At 37.3% G+C, this 27,247-nt stretch overlaps 1 protein-coding gene across 4 annotated transcripts in view; it reads left to right on the plus strand.

Moving 5' to 3' along the window:
* Nucleotides 1-27,247, plus strand: part of VCAN (versican) — a 130,455-nt gene that overhangs the window by 39,249 nt on the left and 63,959 nt on the right. For 3 of the 4 annotated variants that reach the window (XR_006963730.1, XM_047088694.1, XM_047088688.1), the window contains exons 6-7: nt 8-301; nt 6,811-9,810. Coding sequence is in view for 3 of the 4 variants with exons in the window: in XM_047088694.1 (XP_046944650.1) it covers nt 8-301; nt 6,811-9,810 (3,294 nt within the window). In the remaining variant the exon portion in view is untranslated. The remainder of the gene's footprint in view (nt 1-7; nt 302-6,810; nt 9,811-27,247) is intronic. The other variant, XM_047088703.1, reaches the window with a different exon arrangement.

The following is a 27,247-nucleotide window of genomic DNA, read 5'->3' on the forward strand; positions in this document are numbered from 1 at the left end:
ATTCCAGGTGACGTGTTCCATATCACTGCTCCCAATAAATTTACCTTTGAGGAGGCTGAAGAAGAGTGTGAAAACCAGGATGCCCGGCTGGCGACAGTGGGGGAACTCCAAGCGGCTTGGAGGAATGGCTTTGACCAGTGCGATTATGGGTGGCTGTTGGATGCCAGCGTTCGCCATCCTGTGACTGTGGCCAGGGCCCAGTGTGGAGGTGGTTTACTTGGGGTGAGAACCCTGTATCGTTTTGAGAACCAGACAGGCTTCCCTCCCCCTGATAGCAGATTTGATGCCTACTGCTTTAAACGTAAGTGTTTGCTACCTTTTTAAAAATTACAGATTTTTAAAACATACTTCGAAGACATGCATTGGTGTTCAACTGATGGGAATGGATCCCATGTCTTGCCGTGTGTGCACAGAATGGAAACAGTTCAATGACTTCTGAAGGCAAATAAATGGAACAGCAGCAATATGGTTAAAACAGGAGGAAGTCTGACAAATGCTGTTTTTGAAGTGATAAGGAAATGTCGAGTTGAGGTCTTAACAGTGCTTCCATTGCACCTAGAACCAGAGAACACATTTCTGATTAGTTCTTTTTTTTTTTAACATTAATTGCAGTCCTTAAATGTAATTAGAGTGTTGGTGCTATAATGTTGAGGCCAACTATAGCTGAGTTGAATTCTTGAATTCTGCTTCTTTTGTCTTTGGTATGTCTTTCTTTGAAATGGCGGAGAATTCAAATTTCAGTAATTGCAGGTGAGTACTTGGAACCGAGATGGATAATCATAATGTTCAATTAATTCCTAACAAGGAACCATGCTGTAAATAAAAATCTCCATTTATCTTATTTTATTTCAGGTCATGGAAATACGTGCCTTCTCATCATTAATTCTGTAGTACATATTGAAGTGCAGTATATGTTGTTTGCAAGGTGTAACATAGCCTACTTTCAATTTGGTTTGCTACTTAAAACTGATCTTAAGTAACATTTATCCATACATGATTTACTTATTTAAAATTATCAGATGTCCTTAAGTTACTTTAGCAGTCGTAGCCACACAGTATGCTTGTAGAATTTGCTTGGTCAAACAAGCAAGTAGTCTAGAGTCTCACTGTGACTTTTACTGGTCTGTATTGTGATAGCAAAACAAAAATTTCCTAGAATTTGGGGGAGTATATTCAAAGTAGAGCCATGTCATATTGAAATATAGTGAAAGGTTTTTACTAAGTTTCCAATATATCTTGTTTTAGCTATGTGTAACTGAAACGAGTAGAAAATACACTAGCTTGTTATGTAATTGCTTTCTAAAGTGAAACACACAGGCATTCTTTGTCAACCAAAAAGTCATGCTAGGATGTCTGAGTATTCCACAGAATAGACGTTAGTGCAATGGAAAGGCACTGACATGTTGCTGCCTCCCTGCTAAGGGGCCTTTGCCCACATCTCCTCCCATTGACTCAACTCTCTGAGTGTGAAAGCCATGTTTTGTGTTTTGGCATGGTACAAGCTGGCTATACAAAGCCATTGAAAATACTAACTTTTGTTCCTAGACTGAAACAATAGAAAAGGTCTTCCTTAGTTATTTTTGGGGGGGCGGGGGGAGGAATTAAAACAATAATAAGGAAAGCCTATCTCTAAAAGCCTATCTCATGCTGTTGGGATGTTTAATTAGGGAAGAAGTGGAATTATCCAACCTGACTATCTTGTTAGATTGCATTTTCTCTTGCTTTATATAAAACTGGCAAGACAAAACTTTTAAACAACCTTTTTTTTTCACCCCTAGGGTAAAACTTAAACCAAAGGCTGTCTGTAGCCACAAAGAATTCATCCTGATGTGTTTTAAATTATTTATTTAAATGAGGAATTCACATGAATGTATGAAATAAGATATTTCTATTCAAATACAATAATTACCTACTAAAAATCTACATAAAATTTGAGAAAAGTTTGAAAATTCAGGTCTAGTTTCCTTTTTTTTCCCCTCTAATTCATTTGAATTCATATAACTTGGAAATATATAACTTCCAAATATCATGATTCAAATTTTGGGTTTTTTTTTTTCCAAACCAAAGGGTAATCTCATCTATTACAAATCTAATCTAAGGGTTAGATTCTTGTTTATTTCTTTCCTAAAACCTACTATATTCAAAATTGATTGGGCATATACAAAATTTAGAAGGCTCAGTCATAACATAAAAATCTTTCTTAGTCTTTCTTAAACTACATGCAGTGCCAACTGCTTCCCCAAATTGCTAAATCTTTTTCAAGGATTCTTTTAATGTATATATTTTAAACAATGTAAAAAATACTCTCAAAATGACTTGACTGCTGTTCACTTTTCCCACACAGTTGAGGTGTGACTAAGTTTTTAGGGTAAAGTTTATAAGAGTTGTGACCTTAGCAACAGTTCCAAAAGTGATTCCAGAGATGTATAGCTGTTTGGTCAAGCAGGGGAATTTAGAAGTATAACCATATTTTTCTTGTTTGCTTTTTACCAAATGTAGATGGTGTTTTTAAGCCACTTCCTGGTGAATGAACAATTCTAAAACCTCACTTATAATTCTATTTTCCTTTGAACATTACTGAATAGAAATTTAACAATGGCTGATGACAAACATAATTAGAATCTGTTCATGTCAAGTTGATTTTAAAAAACCAGGAAATTAATACATTTATGAAATAAAATTTTCCTGTGTTATTTCCCTGTGACAATTAAACTAAATTGTGCACTTTTGATTTTTTTCCAAGGTTGGAGACTTAGGACTTTGAAAAATCACCCATACATCCCCAAATTTGAGTGAATCAAAGCCATTCAAGACTCATGATAATCTCTCATGTAATATCATTAATGATCTCCAAGCCAGGGAGATACAGCACGTTTCCCAGAAAAACCATTCTAATATCCCATTACCATCACTCTCAGATAATTTTTCTAATTATTTAAATTCATTTCATTAGACATTGAGCCCTTTTTTCCTTTTTAACTTGGAGACCAAAATCTAAATAACAGCCATATCTATTATTGAACACAGTTGTTCATTTGTCCCTAGGCATCTTCCTCAACTGAAACAATGTCCTTGTTTTGAAATGTTAGCCCCTGGATCATCTATGTGATCTTGCTTTGAACCTTCATTATTTTTTATGTCCCTCTGTTTGATTAAGCTAGGGAGCTAGAAATTATGGTTTAGAGAAGGTGAAACAAATTCTCACCACTTCATATGCTACATTTTCACCTATTTGTTCACTTTTAAAAGTACCCTACCCTTCTAACCTTTGGGGTGCTTCTTACTCTCTTCGTGCCCTCGATCATAATCTGATCATAGGCACCCAACTAATCTTTCCCTAAATGGTATTTTAAATATGTTTTCTGTTTATTGAACTTCAATCTGTTAGCATTCAATCACTCACTCATAAAACTTTTTAAAAATAGTTTGAATTCTAATACCACTGTTCCAACCTTTACGCTTTATTTAACAATGAACTCAGAATCAACTTATTGAATATCCACTCTATTTGTGAATTCTCATATTTACAGTTATTCACGTATAAGACATTTTCATATAGAAGAACTAATTTGAAATTAATAATTTTCATATAATTTACGCATCCTGGGTGTGTGTTAAATCGACTGTCGTGCTGCTAGTAGGGGCTTTATGTTTTATTGGGAAAATCTGCCTCGTGTCTTAGAAGCACAAAGAAGATAGTCCATAGGACATAAAATATATAAGTACAGTGATCCAAAACATCTGTATGGCAGACAGCTGCAAAGGTTGGAAGGGATCTTTGTGGGAAAAGAAGTATGCTGATTTCTGTTGGCTTTCTCATTAATGAAGTTGAAAGGACACTGGTAGTTTTCCAGTTCAGAGATCTCTCCATGTGAATTCTTCTGGGAGGACACTTTTGGAATAATTTGGAGTTGCATTTTCACCTTTATGATAGTCATCATTAATATAGCAGCCTTTATTCTTAAGATACCTCTTTGTAGATATTTGTGGTTTTTGAAATTATTTCCTCTTCTTGAAATGGTTGAGCAAATGGCACAGATAATCAGATATTCTGAGTTAGGATGGAAATCAGCTGTTAAACTGACGAAAAAGCCACCCAACCCCAAAGGAAGTCTGAGGTTTTCCATTCCAAATAGTAGAATTAATTAAATTATAAGCAGACTTTTAAACAGAGCTCTAAAATTATTGAAAACCCTTGTTTGTGAAAACAAAGTCACAGAAATCCTGGCTTTGTAAGGGAGATTCTCTGAGACGTAGTGCCGTTGCTTTCCCATGCTCCAGGACTAGAGGAAGGCAACACCAAATGGTACAGTAATAATCAACAGTGACGTACAGTTTCATCTTTAAAATATGAGTCCTTCATTTTTGGAACACTATAGAAGCATTTTCATAGCATCATAGAAAGTTGCTAGCACGGAACTTGGATTGAGACATAGGACAACCTGATCCACAGGCCTTCTGTTTGACCCTAATGCCATATCATCGCCTTTTAAGTTAATTTCATCAGCCACGAAAATACTCTGAGAAAAGCAAAATCAGCTCTCTTGCTGTCATTAACAATAATGCGATTAATTTTTCTCTAATAAGCAGTGTCATAAGTGTTTATGTTATGTTTCCATGGGAACTTTTTCTGCATGTATATTTTACTGTTTCCCAAAAGAAAGCTGTTATAAGACAAACATGATATTTGGCAGTAAAATGAGGTAACAGTTATGGAATTTCAGAGGATAGAGAATTGAATTAGAAGAAAAAGAGTCAACCACACTTTGGCTCCTTTAGTTGTTCATGTCAATCAAAACAGACCAAAGCCTCTTCCAGGAAATGAATATAGAAAAGGCTTTTCTTTACAGAGAGAGAGAGAGAGAGAGAGAGAGAGAGAGAGGGAGAGAGAGAGATTATTTAGTATGTTTTTGTTTAGTTTTGTTCCCACACAAAAGGGTAAATAGTGACAGACTTCGAGGAATATTTAAATGTTACCATACTGTAAATGACCAGCAAGTTTTCATTATAAAATTCGTGGATCTGAGCTTTAGAATGGTCTGCAGAATGACCACAGCTAATAACAGCTCATAGAAAACAAAAATAAACAACATGTTACAACTCAAGTCTGATTTACAACAAAGTCACATCATCCTATCTTCAAATTTTCTAATAGACTTTAGTTTTTAGAGTACTTTTAGTTTTTAGTTTTTAGGTTCACAGTAAAAGTCAGTGGAAAGTGCAGAGGTTTCCTATTTACCTCCTGCCCCCTCTGGTGCGTAGCCTCCCCCATTGTCAGCATCCCACACCAGAGTGGTATATTTGTTACAATTGATGAATGCATGTGGACTTATCATAATCAAAGTTCATAGTTTACATAAAGGCTCATCTTTTGTATTGTACATTCTGTGGGCTTGGACAAATATGTGATGACATATATTTACAATTCTAGTATCATACACAGCAGTTTCAGTGTCCAAAGATCATTAAATTTTGACAGAGTAGATGGAGTTCAAAGATATCCACTTTGGTTTTCCCTTTGGAAAACTCCTGTTTGGGGATTATTGAGAGTGAAACACAAGGTATTACAAATACTACAGATATTGCAACTCTTATCAGGGAGACAGGCAATATGCATACAACTATTTTAAATCATACAGGATGTGGCGAAATAGTGACTACGTGTTTCCTTAGAACAGTTCCTTCTGAATTTAGTGGTGACTACTTTTTGATTTTTGAAAATCCGATTTTTTTTAAGAAACAAAAATCTTTGCGTACTAAGCCGCTGCATTTTCCCTATGTTGAAAAGGAATCTCGTCTATAACACCGTCACTTTTACACACATTTTACATTTCTTTAAACAGGACAGGCCATTCCTTGTAAATCTGGAGTTATTATAATGTAGCATTTTATGATGACATGTTACTTTTTATTGCCTGAGACCGTTCTTTCTGATGCTCGGAGTTGTTTCCAGTGATTTGTAATTACAAACCTAAAATATATCATGTGGGTACTTTACTTCCTGGTCTATGTTCGTATTTCATGCTAAAGTAAGCCTGGAACCAAGACCCTTAAGAGTTGCAAACATAGTGTGTGGAACGTAGAACAAAACACAGAAGTATCAAAAATGCCAAGCAGCCTCTGCCAGAAACATCTTATTGTTTATTAGAAACAAGGCTGCACTGCAGAGTGGAAAGGAAGATGAAGACAAATGTCTCAACACCTGGAATCAAGTGAAGAGTGGTATTAAAATGTTTAATATCCTGTTTTTATGAAACCCCCCACATTATGGACGATGTAATAGTTTACATGTATCTTGGGTACATTTGATGTGGCTTTTTTGTTGTTTTGCAATCTGAGGCACTCCCTCTCCCCTGAGACACAGTGCAGCTTGAAAAGGAGGGAGAAAGATAGAGGCAGAGTACACAGGAACCCTTCAGGAGAGTAGTATTACCAAGTTTTCCTACTAAGCTTTGATTTGCTGCTGTAGTTTCTGATAAGTAACCTATCCACTGTTTCCAAACTCTACATTCATATTTTTTTGGACTTCTCTTTATCTTAAAATACATAATATTCATTTTCCCTAACCAAAAACAGTCATTCATACTTACGGGTAAAAGCAGTGATAACCCTTACGATATGAAACAAGTGATCAGTTTGTGACTATAAAATGTTCAATTGTCTGAGTTAATTTAATTATAGTTTCTAGATTCCCTTCATCACAAACGCTTTTGGGTCACCCCAAAGTACACAGCAGCACTTGACAAACACTGGACGTACAACTTTTTATTAGTGACTTGTCTAATCAACTCTTTGAAATTATTTTTCTAGCTAAACAGAATATATCAGAGGCTACAACCATCGAACTGAATATCCTTGCAGAAACTGCATCATCCAGTTTTTCTGAAGAACTACAAATGGTACCTGACAGAACAACACCAGTCATCCCTTTAATCACTGACTTACCTATAATTACAACAAAGTTCCCTCCTGTGGGAAATATAGTCAGTTTTGAACAGAAAACCACAGTTCAGTCTCAAGCTGTCACACACAGAGTAGCCACTGAATCATCCACACCTACTGGGAGTACCAGAAAGCCTTGGGATTTGGACTACGACTCACCTTCTGCATCAGGACCACTTGGAGAGCCAGACATATCTGAAATTAGGGAAGAAGCACCCCAAAGTACAACCGTCATCCCCCGTCCTGCTCCTGATTCATGGGATGGTGTCAGGGAAGACATACAAACACGAGAATCAGTTACCCAAATTGAACAAATAGAAGTGGGTCCCTTGGTAACATCTATGGAAATCTCAAAGCACATTCCTTCCAAGGAATTGTCTGCAACTGAAACACCATTTGTATCTACAACAATGACGTTGGAATCCAAAACTGAAAAGAAAACAGTAAGCGCTATTTCCGAATCTGTGACCACAAGCCACTATGGATTCACCGTGGGAGAAGATGACAGGGAAGACAGAACATTTACAGTTAGATCTGGTCAGAGCACCTTGGTCTTTAGCCAAATACCTGAAGTTGTTACAGTGTCAAAGACATCAGAAGACACCACCTCCACTCAACTAGAGGACAGGGAGTCAGTCCCAGCCTCAACAATTATTTCACCTGTAACTCTGCCTGACAGTAATGAATCATCTACGGACAAATGGGAAGAGAAACAAACTAATGGAAGGATAACTGAAGATTTTTTTGGCCAGTATGTGTCTACTACACCTTTCCCATCACAGCATCATACAGAAGTAGAATTGTTTCCTTATTCTGGTGATAAAAGATTAGTCGAGGGAATATCCACAGTTATTTACCCCTCTCCACAAACAGAAATGGCACAAGGAAGAGAAAGAACAGGAACACTAAGTCCAGAGTTGAAAACAGATACTTACACTGATGATGAGATACAGGAAAAGATTACAAAAGATCCATTTCTAGGAAAAATAGAGGAAGAAGACTTCTCTGGAATGCAGTTCTCGACCACTTCCTCAGAGCAAGTTCATCTTACAGAGTATTCAATGGAAATGACCAAACCTTTTTATTCTCCAGCACTGACAACAACAAAGCCCCCAGAAGCAAGAGATGTGGAGGAAGACTTTATGACAACACCAGTTGAATTAGAAACAGATGGCTATCAAGAAACTACAAAGTATGATGAGGGTATTACGACAACACATTTGAGCCACAGCACTTTAAATGTGGAGGTGGTCACTATATCAAAATGGGCATGGGATGAAGATAATACAACATCGAAGCCTTTAGAGTTCACAGAACATGCAGGCCCTCCAAGATTCCCCCCTGCCTTACTCACTACTACAGAAGTGAGTGGAAATGATAAAGAAATCCCAAGTTTCACTGAAGATGGAGGAGATGAATTTACTCTTTTTCCAGATAGTACCCAAAAGCCATTAGAGGAGTTAACTGAGGAAGATACAACAGGCCACGGGAAATTCACAGTTGGATTTCAGCCAACTATGTTAACTGGTATTGCAGAAAAGCCAACTTTGAGAGATTCTACAATCGAAGAAAGAGTTCCACTTGTCACAAGCACGGAAGGCCAAGTTGTTTATGCAACTACAGAAGGAAGTGCTTTGGATGAAGGAGAATATAGGGATGTCTCTAAGCCAGTATCTACTGTCCCCCAATTTGCCCAGACTTCAGAAGTAGAAGGATTGGCATTTGTTAATTATAGTAGCACCCAAGAATCTACTACTTATGTAGACACTTCCCATACCATTCCTCTTTCTGTAATTCCCAAGACAGAATGGGGAGTGTTGGTACCTTCTGTTCCCTCAGAAGGTGAAGTTCTGGGTGCACCCTCTCAAGACATACATGTCATTGATCAGACTCATCTTGAAGCAACTCTTTCTCCTGAGAGTCTAAGAACAACAACAAAAATCACGCAGGGAACAACTCAAGAAGAATTCCCTTGGGAAGAACAGACTTCAGAGAAACCAGTTCCTACTCTCAGTTCTGCAGTTGACACAGCCAAGGAGGCAGCAACACCTTTAGATGAACAAGAGAGTGATGGGTCAGCATACACAGTCTCTGAAGACAGATTGGTGACAGGTTCTGAGAGAGTCCCAGTTTTAGAAACAACTCCAGTTGGAAAAATTGAGCATAGTATGTCTTATCCACCTGGTGCTGTCACTGAGCACAAAGCAGAAACTGATGAAGCAGTAACACTAATGCCAAGCATAGGATCAGAGGTGTCTTTAAGTCCAGAGCCTGAACGAAAGTATGAAACAGAAAGTACTAGTCCAGGGGGATTTGTATCACCTTTCGGCACCCATGTTACCCAGCTTATAGAGGATACCACTACTGAGAAAAGAGAGAAAACATCTCTAGATTATATGGATTTAGGCTCAGGATTATTTGAAAAGCCCAAAGCCACAGAAATACCAGAATTTTCAACAATTAAAGCCACCGTTCCAAGTGATATCACTGCCACCTTCAGTTCAGTAGAAAGACTCCACACGACTTCATCCAAGCCGTCTCCAGCACCCACTGAGAAACCGCCTCTCATTGACAGGGAACCCGGAGAAGAAACAACCAGAGACATGGTAATCATTGGAGAATCAACGTCTCGTGTTCCTCCCGCTACACTCGAGGATGTTGTAGTGAAGGAAACAGAAACTGATATTGATAGAGAGTATTTCACAACTTCAAGTACTCCATCTGCTACACAGCCAACAAGACCACCCACTGTGGAAGGCAAAGAGGCCTTCAGACCTCAGGCGCTTTCCACTCCAGAACCCCCAGCAGGGACAAAATTCCACCCTGACATAAATGTTTATATTATTGAGGTCAGAGAAAACAAGACAGGTAAGTCTTTGCTTTCTAGACATACCAGTCAAGGCAATCTGCATTTTATCTTGAAAATTACTTTTGGAAAAAAAAAATCAACCTACCAAATGCTGCCATTAGAAGATAACTGGAGTGTGAAAATTTCTGTATTTTAGCTGCATATATTTGTACAAGAATTGGAAGAATATGTTATTTGGAAGAATGTTAGATACGAGTGTGTTTTTTAAAGTTCTAAGAAGCCCTGCTTTGTCATCTAATATAACCAATCATCACTGTTACATCACTTCAGAACATGCAGAACAAAATGTTTTAATTTCAGTGTCTTTCCATGCATTACTACTCAAGTGTAGTACTAGACTGTGTTAACATTCCATCGGTCTTTAACTATTAACCTTCAGCACTTACATTGTGGACAGCTAAAACTGTATTGGCACATGTCTAAGGCTGATAGAAAGATGTCTACAGGTGTGCTTTGCGTTTTCTCTCCCAGGATTTTGTAGGTTTGTTGTACAGCTTGTGGGGTGGGTAACAGGTCTGTAGTTTAAATGTTATTTTATGAAAGTTCAACATACTGTTAAGCTGTTGTCTCTTGGGTATTTTAATAAGGCTCTGAATATTTACAACAAATACAATCTAGCTCAGTTCTAGGAAATGCTATAATTCATTGTGTCACATATAATTGCAGATATGGATATGTCAGCATTACCTCTGCTCCCTAAAAAACAGGCTGTAATGTTACTTATTTTATGATATCATTGTTTTATCTCTAGGAATTTTTATGATGCCTTCTATTCTGCTCAAATATTTTATTTATCTCTCCAGCAAAATTCCTAAAAGCAGTTTCTTTACATCGAATAATACTTGCCATTTTCATTATCAAATGCAACTTATTCCTTCCTAAAGGTCAGACCACACCATCTTTTGAATTTGGTAAGCTGAGATGAGAACACATAGTGCATACAGTTTAATAGATCAATTCAGGTTTGTATCTTTTTAATTTAGAAGTTAAGATCACTGATTTTAGTTAAATTGCTGTATACTAGTTTAAATATGTGATTTGAAAGAATAGTGATTTTTCCTTTACCGGGGTCTGAGAGGTTGGGCTAGAAGAATTTTTTTTTTTTAGCAGGTTCTCTCTCTTGCTGGTAAGACATTCCCCTCAGGGTGTCATTTTCTTAAAAGTGATGCTATCCTCATTAGAGGATACCTATTGGAGTGTACCTATTGGAAACAAACAGGTCGCTCTATTCGTCAGGTCAGCTGGCTTCCATTGCTGTAGGTGGCAACTTCACAGTCATAGAATCTAGAATTTTCTCAGTGTAAAGCCTCTGGCAGAGCAGTAACTAGAAAGGAATACATTCCCAGAGTACTGAAGGTAATCCACTGTCTAGTACAGTTGAAAGAGGCCAGGATTGGACATTATTGTTTTGCTAATGATAGTTTCTTGGAAACTATCTCATGTTTCCTGTTTCTTACATTCCCTTTCCACCTTTTGAAACTAAGATTAGAAAGACTGACTATGCAGAAGTTTTTCCCAATTTAGATTACTCTCATGTTAACGTAGATTCTACGCTGAATCAAATAATATAGGAAACAGTAAAACCATTCTGCACTTAAAAACTTTTCTAAATGGGAAACTGTGTGATAAGGTTAGGGTGATCGAGTTAAAAAATAGAAAGTGTGAAACTTTATCTTCCTGGAAAAATTGGCAGTCATAAAAAAAAAAATCTAAGTTTATAAATGGTGACTCAAAATGGTGGTTCTGAGTAACTAACCCAGAAACCGTTTTATACAAAGGTGCATGTTTATATTTGAGGTGTGAACTTAATTCAGCTGGTCTGGGAGACATGCCTAGGTGTGTCCTCTGCCTTCTTCCACTTTGAAAACATGGGGCCATGATTCTCTCTCATACTAGTTTTCCTTCAGCATTGATAACAATAGGTCAGAAAAGTCTGCAACGGGAATGGTCGGGATTCCCCATCAGGAGGAGATCCCGGTGTGTGGGTAGTAGGGCGGGGGCCGGGGGAAGAGATAGAACTATAGCCTGTAGTTATCTTGTTCCCTCCCCCTGTCTCTCTGTCTCCCTTTTTCTCTATCTTACATCTACCTATCATTTTTGTACACTTGAAAGAGGCCATTCTCCTTAGGACTAAAAGCATTGTTTATTGTCTTGATAAGACAACAAGGTTTCCTCAGCTCCAACTGCTGACTTTTACTAATTTTACTTCTTTTACACGAGAAAGTTAATTTTTTAAGCATCTTGAACTTTGGCAACGGAAAATCGTAAAGCAGATGTTAAATTAATGAGTTCTAAGGCAGGTGTACATTAATAAGGAAAAATACACATGTGCCTGGAAACCAACTTTTTATGTATCAAGGCACATTTTCCCAGATTGGAAAATCCTTGGTTCACATATGAACTTGTATAAATCTATTCACAAACATAGAACCCCCCTCTACATGTACTATATGCCCAAGTAAGCAAAAATGCCACCCGTGCTACACTAAACCAAGGCATTCATAATTTTTTGCTGTGCTCAGCAAGTCATGTAAATCTCGATTTTTTTTTTTTTACTACTATGAAACAAAACATGCTACTCAAGACACGTTTATGTTATATTTGCTGAAATGGATCTTAATAGCAGCTTAAGGTGCTGTTGCTGGAGGGCAACTGTAGTTAGCAGTTAAAAAAATCTGAAGGAACTTTTCAGCTCATAAAAGTTTTATGAGCTGAAAAATGCTATGGGGTGTGTTTAACAGTGGTTTGGGGGATACTGAAAACATGACTCCTGTCTACTTCAGGAGTAATTTGCACACCTGCATTTTGAAAAATTATTGAAAGCTTTTCTTTGTGAACATGTATGAAGTCTACAGGATTTAATGGTGTAGAAAGTTTTTTCAATTCTGGGCTTTTTTTTTTCTTTTTTTTAAAGAATGCTCCCCTGTATCATCTGAAGTGTCACACGTTGGGGTGACAGAACTGTGAATGTTTTGAAAAACTGGTATACTGTTATCTTTAAACCAAAGAATGATTTGTAAATGTGCAGATATTAAATCTGAATGTTATTATGCAAATGCTCATAGTTATAACCTTAAAATAGATGGCTTATTAGTTTGTTTTTTTTAAATGTGTTTGTATATACAACATCCTATTTGTCAGGCCAGCTTGATATTATTTGTTTTGTCAGGTGGTCTTTTTTGCTAGTTTTATAATTTACATCTAAGTATAAGGCAGGTGTAAGGCCAATATTAAACTAAAATGACATAAGTATTAAGGTACTGATAAAATTATTAATGTAATGGTATTAAAAATTAGTGACATTTTGAGAAAGATAATTTTGGCCTCTAAATTAGAATTCATTTTGTTCGGTTTCCTTATTGGTAATTATGGTACCTTATTGCTTATATCATTCAGAAATAACTCTCATATTACCAATTCCTCCTGCATTTGTATCTGTACTTTGGAGCGGTGTACATAATGCTAATATCACTGAGGACAGGATGAAGGATAAGGGATGTTGGCTCTGGGAACAGGAGATAGATGTCTGGGCGAATGGCAATATTTGTATCGTTGGGTGCACAGTCATCATTTTTTGAAAGGCAACGTTTATACAAGATAGCTTCATATAATTTTTTTTTTTTTGAGAGAGAGAGACAGAGTGAGAGGAGGGAGGGGCAAAGGAAGAGGGAGACTGAATTCTAGGCAGCTCCAGACTGTGAGCTGTTAGCAGAGAGCCTGACGTGGGACTCGAACCCACGAACCACGAGATCACCACTTGAGCCAAAGTCATATGCTTAACCGACTGAGCCACCCAGGTGCCCCAGCTTCATATAATTTTTAAAAATCATGTATTTTTCATTTTTATAGCATTTATAATGTAGAAAAATTACTTTAAGATTCTTTATTATATCAGATTCCTTTCTCCAAACAAAATCTTATTAGGGACACTATATTTTGAGCACATGAAAGAGTGGCTCTTCTGGTTAATATTTGAAAGGCAGCTCTGTTCCCCACTATACCCCAACACTGCACCGTTCACGTTCATATTTGAGAGGAGATCAGGAATCAGATCTTATTTTGTGGCAGTTTCTAAAATAACATGTACCTCATGGGACACCTGGGTGGCTCAGTCGGTTAAGTGTCTGAGTGCAGCTCAGGTCATGAGCTCGCGGTCCGTGAGTTCAAGCCCTGCGTCGGGCTCTGTGCTGACAGCTGAGAGCCTGGAGCCAGCTTCAGATTCTGTGTTTCCTTCTGTCTTTGCCCCTCCCCCACTCGCACTCTGTCTTTCTCTCTCTCTCAAAAATAAATAAAGCATTAAAAATTTTTTTAAAGTACAATAACATGTACCTCAAAACACAGCTAGAAAAAGAATAATAACTTCTAGCGAATTCAAAAGAAAGCAGCAATAATAATTCATTCCTGAATGAATTAATTTAACTTGAGAACATTTTTAAATTGGTCTGATTATCAATACTTTTATCTCAGTATCATAATATACATTTCTTGATGTTTACCTTTAAATAACTTTGTGTGTTGCTGAATAAAACAAATGAAGCAAGTCTAGTTTCAATCTTACCAATGCCTGTGTGTAATCAAAGTAATGTATAGTTACATTTCAGAACATCACATGTATGTGCAGAGCTAAGTCATCATCGAGCTCACACTTGGAGCTCGATACTTTCGGGGCATGGTATACATATATTTTCATGTTTGAACTTCAGAGATAATTTGCGAGACAACTAGGGAAAGTACCGCAAATAGGGAACGGAGGCTCATGGTTTGTGTTTAGTTTGCTGCTAACATTGGGGGCTGCGGATGCTATTCAATACCTGCCGTGGCAAGAGAACAGCATCCTGAAATTTGTGGCGCTGGTTCTGGGCTGCTTCTTCCCTTCAGAATTTCGGAACGCATCCCTGAAATTGGATGGGGCCAGCGCTTGCACACATGAGTGGTTCCCTTTGCTGGTCTCCAGCTATGGCTCCCTGCCAGAGAAGCACTTTCTCTTTTTTCTGGAGGGAATTAGGATGGCTTTCCCCATCTCTCCTTGGCTGCCTGAAATCTAGAAAAGGATCAAGTTCCTCTTCTAATAGTCAAATAATGAAAAGGGAAGAGGCTCTCTTCCCTTTGTTTCTATACTACGAAGAGAAGAATTGACCTTAGTGTTGCTAAATTTATTAGTGAGTTTAACACTACATTACAGACCAGCGGTTACCTTTTTAGAAAGTCCTTCTAAGTGAAATATTTTTTATGTGTAACATATACATGCACACACTGCTCACATATAGACATGCAGACACAAACACATAGTAGACTGTCAATTTCTTTAAATGCTCTATGAATGTTTTATTAACCCACCCACCTCGAGATACAATTCAAAAAACTGAAATTGTTTCTTCACAAGTTAACGTTTAATAATAAAAGACATGTTCCATAGATAACTAAAAAGAACTTTATTATCTTCCTAACATGATCCAATGCCTATTCTTTCTGAAAATAGCATTTGCCATTACAACTTAGTGTTATCACAACTACTACTGAGGTGGGGCTTTATTTAAAGACAAATATCACTTATCTGTCACTGGCAATGAACTCGAGAGAAAGGCACACACTGTCTTCCAGCATAGCACAAGCAAGGTTTATCTTGGTAAAGGCAAAGCTACAACACGCCTAGTCCTTTGACAGATATTACAAGAGGCACAGAATAAACATAAACCATAAACTCTGCTTCCAAGGACTTTAAAGGCATAGAGCATTTCTGGGGAGCCAATATTAACACAATCAAACATAACTGCAGTACGGAAACATATAGTTACACACAAGGTGATGTGGTACCAGCTATAAATGGCAGCTGGGGTCAGTGAATGAAGGAATCACTGGAGGCATAGAGGTCAGAGAATATTCTGTGAGAAGGATGAGGCTTCAGCTGGGTCCTTGTTGGAGAGGAAGATCAAAAAAAATTACTGGAAACCAGTTATTAACCTTTTGCTGCCTAACAGAGGCTCATCAGTGGGGACTAAGGAGCCACAAATATAATCAGACACTTTTCTAAATAGCACCAGTATGACAGAGGGTCACAGCCTGCTTTGGAAGATGAATGCCTTCTTAGTATTCACCTAGAAACCTACACAGTGTGTGGAAACCAGAGATATTCAGCCAACTTCTTCAGGAGGCAGTGTTCTCATAGTACTTTCTTATCCTTCAGTGATTCATGCTTTTTTCATAAATGTAGCATCTTCTGTAGATTAAATATGTTTAACTTTCCAAAATGTATTCCCATGTCATGGTTCAAAGTGCCACACCTTTAAAGTTAAATGGCATAAAGCTACTTTACGAAGGGTAGGCTACGTACTCTAAAAGGTGAGTTAAAGATTTATAACATCTAATTCAAGTGATTTTTGACCACTAGTATTACAGAAACAAGTGCTAAAGATTGGAGAGTCTGGAGTCAGTCCTTCTTTTATTTATCCATGGTGTGGACCCAGAAATTTCTTAATTTCTTTGTCAGAACTTTTTGCCAGCAAAATAGATGTAATGGTTATTATGTATAGAAGGAATAGTACTACCTAAACTTTGACCCATACTCTTTTTTCCAAGCCACAGAGATTATGAAACAAGGAAAATGATCACCTACCTATAAACACACACGCACACACACACACACACACATGCATACATATATACACACCTGTACATATAATATACCAATATATTTTTTTCTCTTTTGCTCAAGTCAGGTAATTACCATGTACAAGATACTACACTAGAACTGGATTTTTGGAGCACGCTCTGTGACGTTCTAAATGAACATGGGTACATAGTCTGTTGCGTTCATAGGATACATGGAAAAGACAGTTGACACAGTGTAAAGAGCCTTGGAAACAGTCCTGAGTTCTTTGTCAGCATTGTTATTTCACTCTGTTTGGCCTTAAAAATTGCTTTATCTCCAGAAGCCTCAGTTGTTGTAATGTTAAAAATATACAACAATACTACAAACTCACTAGGTTGCTTCAAGGATAAAGGGATCTCTTCAAGGGTTTGCCCATCACTGTGGTAGAGATATCATAGAGTTAATATTTCATGACAACAAAGCACCAAGCATAGTGCCTGGCACATGGGAACTACTTAGTACAAATTAATCCCATGTCTGCTTTAGTAATTATTTTATTCTGGACTTGTAAATGTAGGAACACTTAGATGGTTTTGTACTGTAAATAGGTAAACAATGGAATTATCTTAAAATTCAGGATTTATATAGCAGGGAGCCAATTGTAATTACACCATAGTATCTGTGTGACTGTAAGAGCTTTTTAAAATTTTAATCCTCTATGAATTGTGTTTGTCTAGGGTGATGCCATTTTGGGTGCAAATCAGAAGCAGCTGCAACCCTTATTTAAAATTTAAATATAGTATTGATTCGACAGTACCTATATGTAGAAGCCTTTAGCTTTCTGCTCTTTTTCGTGTGTGAAAAAACTTGGGCTTATGATTTTGATAACTACCAATCCATTTTTTTTCCAAAGAAAAAGATCTTATTACAAATTCTTTATAAAATTGTCCAGGTACTGGGCCTAGTCTCTTCTTGCATATTCATGGAATGCATGGACATTCCCTGCTGTCTTTTTGTTGTTGTCAAGGAAACCCCCAGTTCTCTACACAGGGATTACATTCTTCTTTCTTAATAGCTCTTAGATCATTCATTTGTGCAATGAATAAAAAATGTATTCATGGGCCCAGACAGTGTTCAGAACGTTTTTGAGGGGAGGGATGTAGCCAAGGGGAGAGACGTGCATCGTGAGAGGAGCAAGAGGGATAAAGGAAAAGGGGAAAAAATGCTCCCTGAGGTTTCATTTTAATGAGGTAAAGCTAAAAATGTTATGTTTTTAATAAGGCTTGCTTATTTTTTATCAGTGTACAAAGTGTATAACATTACACGGCAGTGAGGTCAGTTTGTCAGGTCCAAGAAGAAGGGTTGGTTATTCAGTGGCTTCATTGGAGGAATGATTCCAAGAATGGGGCCCTGGCTGGGGAGCAAGGATGGGGATGTGTTTGGTAAAAAACTATTGTATATATATATATTTTTTTTCATTTGTATTTAAGGACTTTGAATGTTTAACATAACTGAGGTGACAGAAAATGTGAAATGGTCTTTCATCCCAGGATATCATGTAGATAACTGAGTACTTTATTGTATTAAAAAGTGGTGTTCCTTAGATATGCCAATGTTTAGACTTTTTGAGTATGAATCAGGAGAAACACACCTATCGGCAAGAAGGCTGTAATTGTTCTTCAAAAGAATGATTTGATTCTTGGGAGGAAAATAAATTATGGCGAACCTTCTAAATATTTGCTTGAATAAATGCGATAGGTATAAAGTATTTCTCCGTAAATAATTGAAAGTCTAAATAGGAAAGAAAGAACCTCTGGAGTGAGAGGAAAAGTTTAATTATATCTCAGCATCTGTGTCTATGAAAATTTGACCTATCATGTCTATTATACCTAGACTTGCTTGCCCACATGTATCATTAGTACATGCTGTCTTGACTGGCTTCTACTGGCTTCATCTGTTGGCTTTGTACCACAGTCTTCTTAGTTTCTCATGGAGTGATTTAGTTGCTTTGGCCATATTCTACATATAGTAAATTTCTGAAGATTTTGCTTTTTTCTAAGTTGCGGGAGGAAAAAGGAAATATATTATTATCGTATATTTCTGTAGAGTATAACGGAATATAGTATAGCCATCATGTTTCACTATGGTGCAGTCTTACCTTGCTCTGCTCTGTAGGGAAGCCATTTACTATCTGCAGATGAAACATTCTCTTCTCATCTCTTCACACTCAATTCTAGGAAATAATTGGAGATGTTGAAATAAAGCCATTCAATCAAGCTATTATGTGGCTGGGGAAAAGAAGATAACACAATCTATAGCTTAATAGAGAAGGCAACTTGAAATAATTAGGAAGCAAAAATGTATAATAAAGGCTATTTGCTTGCTGTAGTAAAAAAAATAGAAGTAATATGAAATAAGTTAATATAAGAAGCATCTTTAGATTTGGCCTCACAGTAAACTCTGGGCACTCATTGCCTCAGTGAGCCACCACCCTGCTTACCCAGGAGGGCCCAGAGCTACAACAACCAGGCACTAGCCAGCTAACCAACCATGACACCATTCTGAGCAGGGGATTTTGAGAAACACCAGGAAATGGTCCAGTGCATAAATATTTCCCACACTGCTTCTCAACACTGGCTATATGTTAGAATAACCAGGGAGCCTCTAAATAAAAATACCTACTACCTCATCCCTCATCAGACAACTTAAATCTGGATTTCTAGTCGAGGGGCTCAGGCATTTGTATTTTTTGTTTGTTTTTTTTCTAAAATTTGCTTCATTTATTTATTTCTTGTTACTAGATATCTGTATTTTTAAATGCATCTCATGTGATTTTGATGCACAGTGAGAGTTGAACGTTACTGGTAAAGTGAAGGCTTTCTGAGTTGCACACAGCTGGCTAAAATAGACATTCCTGGGGAAGGGGATGCTTTAAGCCTCTGTACTTTCCCCATTTTAAGGAGATAAAGAATATGTCTAATACAATCTCCCCTGAATGAAATGGTGGTCTTTGATCATATTTTTGGTGGTCTTTGATCATATTTTGTCACAAGTGTTAAATGGACCTTGGCATCTGTAAGTGAGGAAGAAAGTAGAATTAGGGGCACCTGGGTGGCTCAGTCGGTTAAGTATCTGACGTTAGCTCAGGTCATGATCTCGCAGTTTGTGAGTTCAAGCCCCGCGTTAGGTTCTGTGCTGATAGCCCAGAGCCTGGAGCTTGCTTCACATTCTGTGTCTCCCCCTCTCTCTCTGCCCCTCCCATGCTCATGCTCTGTCTCTCAATAATACATAAATGTTGAAAACATTTTAATAAAAATTTTAAAAAAGGAAAGTAGAATTAAATGTCATTAAAACATATTTTTTAAAGTTTCATGAAACATAGTAATTAAATCACAAGTAATGGTGAGGGGTGGAAAGTATATCTTGAATTACCCAGATTTTATACCTCACTTTGCTATATCCATGTTACCTTGTCTATATCAACATGGCTTAAGGATTCTTTTGACTTTTGCTACCAAAGTGAGTTTGTTCATTATACATTTACATTGAGAAAAACAGTGATTACCACCCTGATAGAAGCCTTATATGGAATGCTGGGTTTGAAAAGGTGAATGATGAAAAAAAAAAAAAAATGGAAGCTCTGTCTGCATTTTCAGATTATCTAGATGTTTATATCCAGTATAGTCTTTAGTGTTTGCATTATCTGTATGTTTCTTTAGTTGTATCTCAAAATTTGAGCTGCTACTGTAATCAGAGGACAGTATCTCTTTAGCCCCAAACTCACATCTTTCAAAGGAAGTATCAAATTCTACTAGAATATAAACTTTTTCACTCTTGATGATAAAAAACTGAGCAGATGTTCTTCTAACTAAATTCTCAAAGAGGGGCTGAGTTGCAAGAGTGTGAACACCATTCATGTTTAAAGTATAAGTATCCCTACACTTCAACTGTGGAATATAGAATTTAGTAAGGGAGCGGAGACAAAAACATAAAAACAGCTGAGGAATTTAGACGTAAGAAATAGTATGACCTAAGTCCCAAGGCATACAAATCAAAGATACAACCAGTTTGGGGTGAGGAGTTTTAGAGAAGACACTCGAGAACTGAGGGCTTTAGCTGGATCATTCATAAATGCATGGGTGAAGTTCAAAGGAGGATTTACAAAGCATTCCAAGTTGGGGGTGAGAAGACTCCGCTTGAATAGAAGTCTGAGAATGAGGAGGATAACGAGAGAGGGACATGGAGTTGCTGGTCTCCAAGGCAGAGAAGCAGAGAATTCTAACAGAAAACTGAAGGGGAGGGTAAATATGGGGACAGTCAATTGGGCTGTTCAAACACCCTGTTGAAGAGGTCAGGTGGAAGAGGTGAGCGGAAACTGCTATTGACCTTTGAAGAAAAGAGTAACATAATTAAAAATAAAATGGTGTCTGTTAAAGTTTGTCTCAGTAGCTTTAATTTAAGGGTGTAGAAAGGAAGTATAAATCTATATCTATGAGAGGCCTTTGTTTTACTTTACTCAAAGTTGTTACTTAAATTTTAAATCGTTAATGCTGACCAAAGCATTTTTCTGGTGTTTGGGTATTTGGTACCTATCTATCTATCAAAGGCTTTGACAGTGTGGGAGTACCAGAGTAGAAAAGATAATAAATGTGCTGTCTATGGTTGGTTTTTGTTTATCTGTTCTATTTTTAAGCAAACATTTTGAAATCTTAATAACCTGGCTTACTTCTCTGTCATATAGCTTTTTCTCTTATTGTTCAGAAGCGCTTGAAAGTCCCAAACTTACTGGATTATGCTCTCCAGGCAAGCTCTGCTTTTTAAAAATTTGAAGTTATCAACTCTCCTGGGCCTTTTCTATAAGTAAGAAGAGACCACACTTGGTCATATCTCCTTACGCGCACTTAGACCAGATGACTGTATCTAAATACGTTCTTTCCGCTTGAGGGAACAGCATTATTAGAGGATTATCTCAAGTTGGGAAAAGAGATGATTCCCATTTATCATCCCCATAACATGTCTGTCTCTTAAAAGCGAGGCCATCAGAAACGCTTACATTGTTTATACATATACATTACCCTTTCTGGGTGTAAAATTCATGAATTGAGAAATATTGAGCTCCTTGCTCAGCAAGAGGAGACTGTCAGTATAAAATAACATGCTTGGGAGGTGCACCAAATGAACCTCCACTGGCAGAGTTAATAGGGAGATGTGGGTCACAGAGTCTAATGCTGATCTCCCAACCTTTAGATTAATCTCTCTCATCTCTGGGAGGATTGAGTGTTGATATAAATATCACCTGATTTTCAGTTATTAAGGTAATTCATTAAGGGTGCAGAAACATCTGATGAGATTTGGGGAGGGTATTTATATCTTGATTACTAATGTCAATTTTGTTTCAAATACCCTGAGTTGGTACCATTTTTAGTTTAATGTCTCAGATTCTGAAAATATTGAGGAATTTAGGATATCTGAAACAATCTGATTAAAATTTATATTAGGTGATTTTCTTTGATTCATGAGGTGCCAATTAGCATTTTATTTTAATTAAGAACATATCAAACGTGAGTGAAAGTGGGGCACTTGTTTCTGTATGGTCGATGGACCTATAGGTATGTGTGAGAAAATGTGAACATCTTAAAGAACTTCAAGCTTTCTCTATTTAAATTCTCTGAGGATTGCTCAAGCACTCCATTGTGGTTGTCTATTACATTTTTAAAATAAGGAAACAAAATATTTTTTGTTGCACATTAAAGTGAAATCCATTTTGCTAAATAAATGTGATCCTAATATACTTCTGCTGAGTAAACTGGTATATACTTATATTTAATTAAAAGCTCTTAAGCTTAAATTGTAAAATTCCCTAAAGAGAACGTGAACTTCAGCCAGCTGCCTGGGCATCTTAGCAACTATGTTTTGTGTCTGCTAACAGCATAACTGGAACACTTGTGCTATGTCCACAGAACTCCGCCATGAGGTACTTAAAAATACATGGTGAATACATGGTGAGGTCAGCTCGCAATAAAGCTTTGTGTGCCTTTACAAAAAATCTATTAACTGTGATACTGGTATATGCAAGTCAAGGTGTTAAAATACATTTGTATAAACATAGAACAGATTATACACACAGTGTGCAAACTTCTCTGGTTCTTCCCTTGAAATCCAAATAAAAGTTATATTATCCTTAGGATAAAATTCTAACATAGAGAGTCTTTTTTAAGGACATGTTCATCTAAGAACTGGGAGCATTAATGACTCATCAGGTTGCACTGTTAATACAAAATAGAGCAGATCATGACTTTGGAATGAGATACCTGCTTTTACAATCGCACAGGTGTCCACCCCACCCACCCCCATCTCACCCGGCAAAGAAACTTCTATGGTTTACAATAATTATAGTACTTGCAATTCTCTAATAACATGTGTGGTGGGTGGGGTAGTAGTAAGAAAGAGGGATGAAGAAGTTATTTCAAAGACTGAATAACAAAAAGGAGAAAATAGGAATATGAGTGAGATGTAAGGTAGCAATGACAGAGGAATGGGGTTGTGGGAAAGAACCCTCCCATCCATACTGGGTAGATTTCATAGCCCCACACCCCCCACTCCATGAGATTTTAAAAGTATGGGAACAAACCAGCCACAAGGAGAGAATAGAATGTAGATTGATCTGTAGGGAATCTGTTGCAGAAAAAAAATGAACATTTCCCTCACTCTTAAAACAATATTAAGAAATCTGATGAAACCATTTGGAAGCTGACACAACTTATTCAAACAAAGTGAATATTAGTCTCTGTATAATTGTGAGAATATTTCTTTCAGAAAAAGGAAACAATAATTTCAAGTCTTATTTGTATCTGTTTTATTTAAGAATTCCCATTGAATAGAACACTTTTGTAATACATATCAAATGAGCACTTTTTAAAATCTTCTCAGTCCCTGTTGACCATGACATGCCCACAGTTCTTTGGTGGTTACCAGCTTCATGGTACAATGAGAACCTTAAGACAAAATAGCTTCAGATGTTTCTGTGTTTTCTACTATTCTGAAAGCAAGTCAGACCAGATACTTGGGAGGCAGGTGAAAGAAGGAATCCTGGATTAAATGTAGTGATCGGTACATTTGCAATGTGTACACTCAAAATAAGGAGAAAAGGGTTTAGCAAGGCCATTTTACTAACCTCTTGGTGAGAACATTTGTTTCAAAGAGAGAGATATGTAGGCAGACAGTCAAACGACTTGGAAAATATTCTTGAGGCTCTTAGGTCTCTACAGAGTTGGTAAGCAAGGGTTTGCAATAGAGTCTGATACATAATAGGTAGTAAATGTTGTGCAGTCAGTTGGCTTCTGGGAAGATAATATGGTTGGGTGGCATGCATAGTTGTGGTAGTGAATTTAATTTTGTGTGCAAAAGCCAATATGAAACCGACTGTGTTTGTGAAGAACATACAAAGGCCATCTCTGCTATGTTTGTATTGCTGTGATTGAAATTCTGTGATATTTATTTAGGCTAGAAAATGGAATATACTGCATCTAACAGTTGAATCTTCTGGTAAAATATTCTGATATGATCATCTAAAATGCTAAGGGAAGTCCCCATAGATTCATGTGAAATAAAAAATGTTAAAGTTCCTTATCCAAGTGGAAAATAGACTAAAAGAATGTTATGCTTTGTTCATTGGAACTAAAACTGGAGAATATAAAGTGAATGCCAGGGTCTTTTATTAATTGAATTAAGTAGATTTAATAAGAGTTGATAGTCAATGAAATTATTATATAAATTTTTGATTCACAATTACAGTTCTTTGTTTTCTTTCCTAGAAAAAAAAAAGACATTTTATTTTAAATTATTCACTCCTTTGTAAAACATTTAAGTGAACACCAAGACATGTCAGTTCCTTTGACACATTGACAGTTGACACACTGACTTACCTTAGTGTCTTCTCTCTCTCCATTTTTCTCCACCCCACTTATTTTTAGAGCTACCAACATCATACATTGATGGAACCTCCGTTTAGGTTCATTCTGAAGATCATGAGATATGTTTATATCAGTTTTTCATTACTATTCTTTAAGTAAGGAATTTATTCAGATACCTATATAAATCTATAATGACAATGAGTGCTGTTTACTCTATTTCTGGTCCAGGAGCTTATAAATAAACAGTATCAAGCAGTTATTTCCTTATTTATCTTGTGTTTGCTAGGAGAACTTTGGCTGAACGGTTAGTTTTATCTCCGTTATTTATAAAAGGTACAAAATGTGGTGGGGATTCTTCATATGCTTGACACAGACCTGTTTCTTATTTAAAACTCTTTCTGTGTTGGGGCACCTGGGTGGCTCAGTCAGTTAAGGGTCTGACTCTGACTTTTGGCTTAGGTCATGATTTCATGGTTTGTGAGTTTGAGCCTCACATCAGGCTCCATGCTTACCTATGGAGGTTGCTTGGGATTCTTTCTCTCCTCCTCTATCTGTCCCCAGCTCAATATCGTGCTCTCTCTCAAAATAAATACACTTAAAAAATTTTCTTAATAAAAAAATAAAATTCTTTCTGTATTTAAATCAAAGATATTGTGTGAATTTAGCATCCGTGTGTGTGCTGCTTCTTAATGTGAATTCTAGTTTTATTTACACCTAATGAAACCTAGTGCAAAAGATTCAATGTAAAATGAGAGTATTAGCAATTTAAGATAGGCACAGTTTTGAAGCCTTGGTTAAATCCTATAAAAATGTACAGAGGGGCACCTGGGTGGCTCAGTCGGTTAAGCGTCCAACTTCAGCTCAGGTCATGATCTCACAGTCCGTGGGTTTGAGCCCCACATCGGGCTCTGTGCTGACAGCTCAGAGCCTGGACCCTGCTTCGGATTCTGTGTCTCTCTCTCTCTGCCCTTCCCCTGCTCACTCCTCTGTCTTTCTCTCTTTCTCTCAAAAGTAAATAAACATAATTTTTTTTTTTAATGTACAGAATAGTTTGAGTCTGGCTTACCTCAACTATATTAAAATAGTATTGGCACTGAGAGACTACTTAGTATGGTGATTAGGCAAAACCACTGATGTGATGTTTCAAAATATTTATTTGTACAAAAAGCATTTAAAATGTATTATCATATACATACATGTACATACGCATATATATTATCTCAAAATTTTTCTAATAGCAAAATGTGGGCTTCACTGGAAGCCATATTAAAAGGTGTTATTATCTGAAGATCTTATTGAGTTCTCTTTTAAAACATATATGAAATGAGACACTATAAGATCACAGCAACAACTTCAGTAATCTAATATTGAACAAACTTATGTTTTTAGTTATATTGTTTGAAAAAAGGTAAGACATTTAGTCATTTTCCTGCTTGGCAATTAAGAGTTGTTGCAACATCTGTGGCAGAAATCATATGTATTTGTTTTATATTTTTTAATATACCAGAGTTATGCATTGATCTCACTTCTCTTATGGTAGAAATATTTTATTCATTTGAATGCCCGTAAGCCTTTGTTTCCACAGGTGAAAGGCTGAGTACATGGAATGGAATGAGTTGGAGATTTGGGTATAGGATATAGGATTAGGGTAGGAACAACCGAGCCCTATGCAAGTAATATTTTATAGAGATAACACGGTGAAGATGTGACGGGGTATAGTGAAGGGTTTTCTTTCTTGCTTTTATAAGGTTGAAAGGGGTAATGTAAAAATTGTATATGTCTTCTAGTTACATAAAAGTCTTGTTTTCTTTTGTTTTCTATCAAAGCTTAGTTAAAAATATAGAAGGAGCGTCTTAGAGTTTTTATTGATAGTTCACATCCTTCTGTATTTTGGTGCGTAAAGAATACAAGCACTGCTCGTTCTTTCTCAATAAGGATTTTTCTTTTCTGACTTATCAGTAAATGCTAGATGGTGGTCCTTTCATACATGGGAGGGAGTGGCTTCTTGCTACAGGAACGTTCCCCCTATTGATGGGGGACAGAGGTGGCTCCGTCATCATTATTCCTTCTGCAAGCTTTCAGGCTTAGCCTGAGCATATGTGGCATGGATCGGGGCTAGTCTGAAAACGAATTCTACAACAGTGTCCTGGAGTGGGAGAGCGAGACACTCTGCAATCCTGCATGTTTCTCTTTGTCTTCTTCATGGGTCATTGCACCCACAGGCACCTTTACACACTGCCGTGACACAGGGGCCAGGACAGCTGTAGTGGCAGGATCCTCTCCTAGGACAACTGAATTCCACTCTGATGAAGGTGAGGGCCCAGGATTTACTCTTTCCTCGTGCCTGGGCAAAGAGTTTTGCTGGTGCATTTCTGGAAGCAGTAAAGTCCATTGAGCTTAATGGTTGGTACCTTTTAGCAACTTACAATCAAGGGAAATGTTCTGAGGATATGTCTTATGTGAAGTATGCTCGTCCAAATGTTTAGATGCGACCCCTGAACTTCCTTTGGAGAAAATGTTAGTAAGAAGAGCCATAACAGACCCAATGCAAATCACCTCTCACGAAGGACAAAGGTATAAAGTATGGAGGGCTCTTCCTTCCTGGTGTTTTCAGTGACGTATCCTGCGCAGGGCCCCCCATCCGGGGCTTCTTGCCCTTGTATCTGGGATGTGGCTGCAGCCTGTGCAGCTAAATCTTGTTTCACTGTTACACCAGGGGCGGGGGTGGGGTGGGGGGGGGAGGTTGTTGTTGCACTGTGAAAGCACTATAAAGAAACCTCTTATTTACTTTTCTGAAAACAGTCTTCTCTAGGACAGATTTTGGCAAGAGAAGGACTCTCTTCTCATTTCCTTATTGAATAGAAGGTGTCTAAGCATCCCCTTTCAGAAAATAATAATCACATACTTTTTCTGTATGATCTGGTGGAATGGTCT

The sequence above is a fragment of the Lynx rufus genome, unplaced genomic scaffold (assembly GCF_022079265.1).
Source record: "Lynx rufus isolate CCGP_SWC_20201006 ecotype Redwood Valley unplaced genomic scaffold, mLynRuf1.p SCAF_1, whole genome shotgun sequence".
Classification (NCBI taxonomy): Eukaryota; Metazoa; Chordata; class Mammalia; order Carnivora; family Felidae; genus Lynx; species Lynx rufus.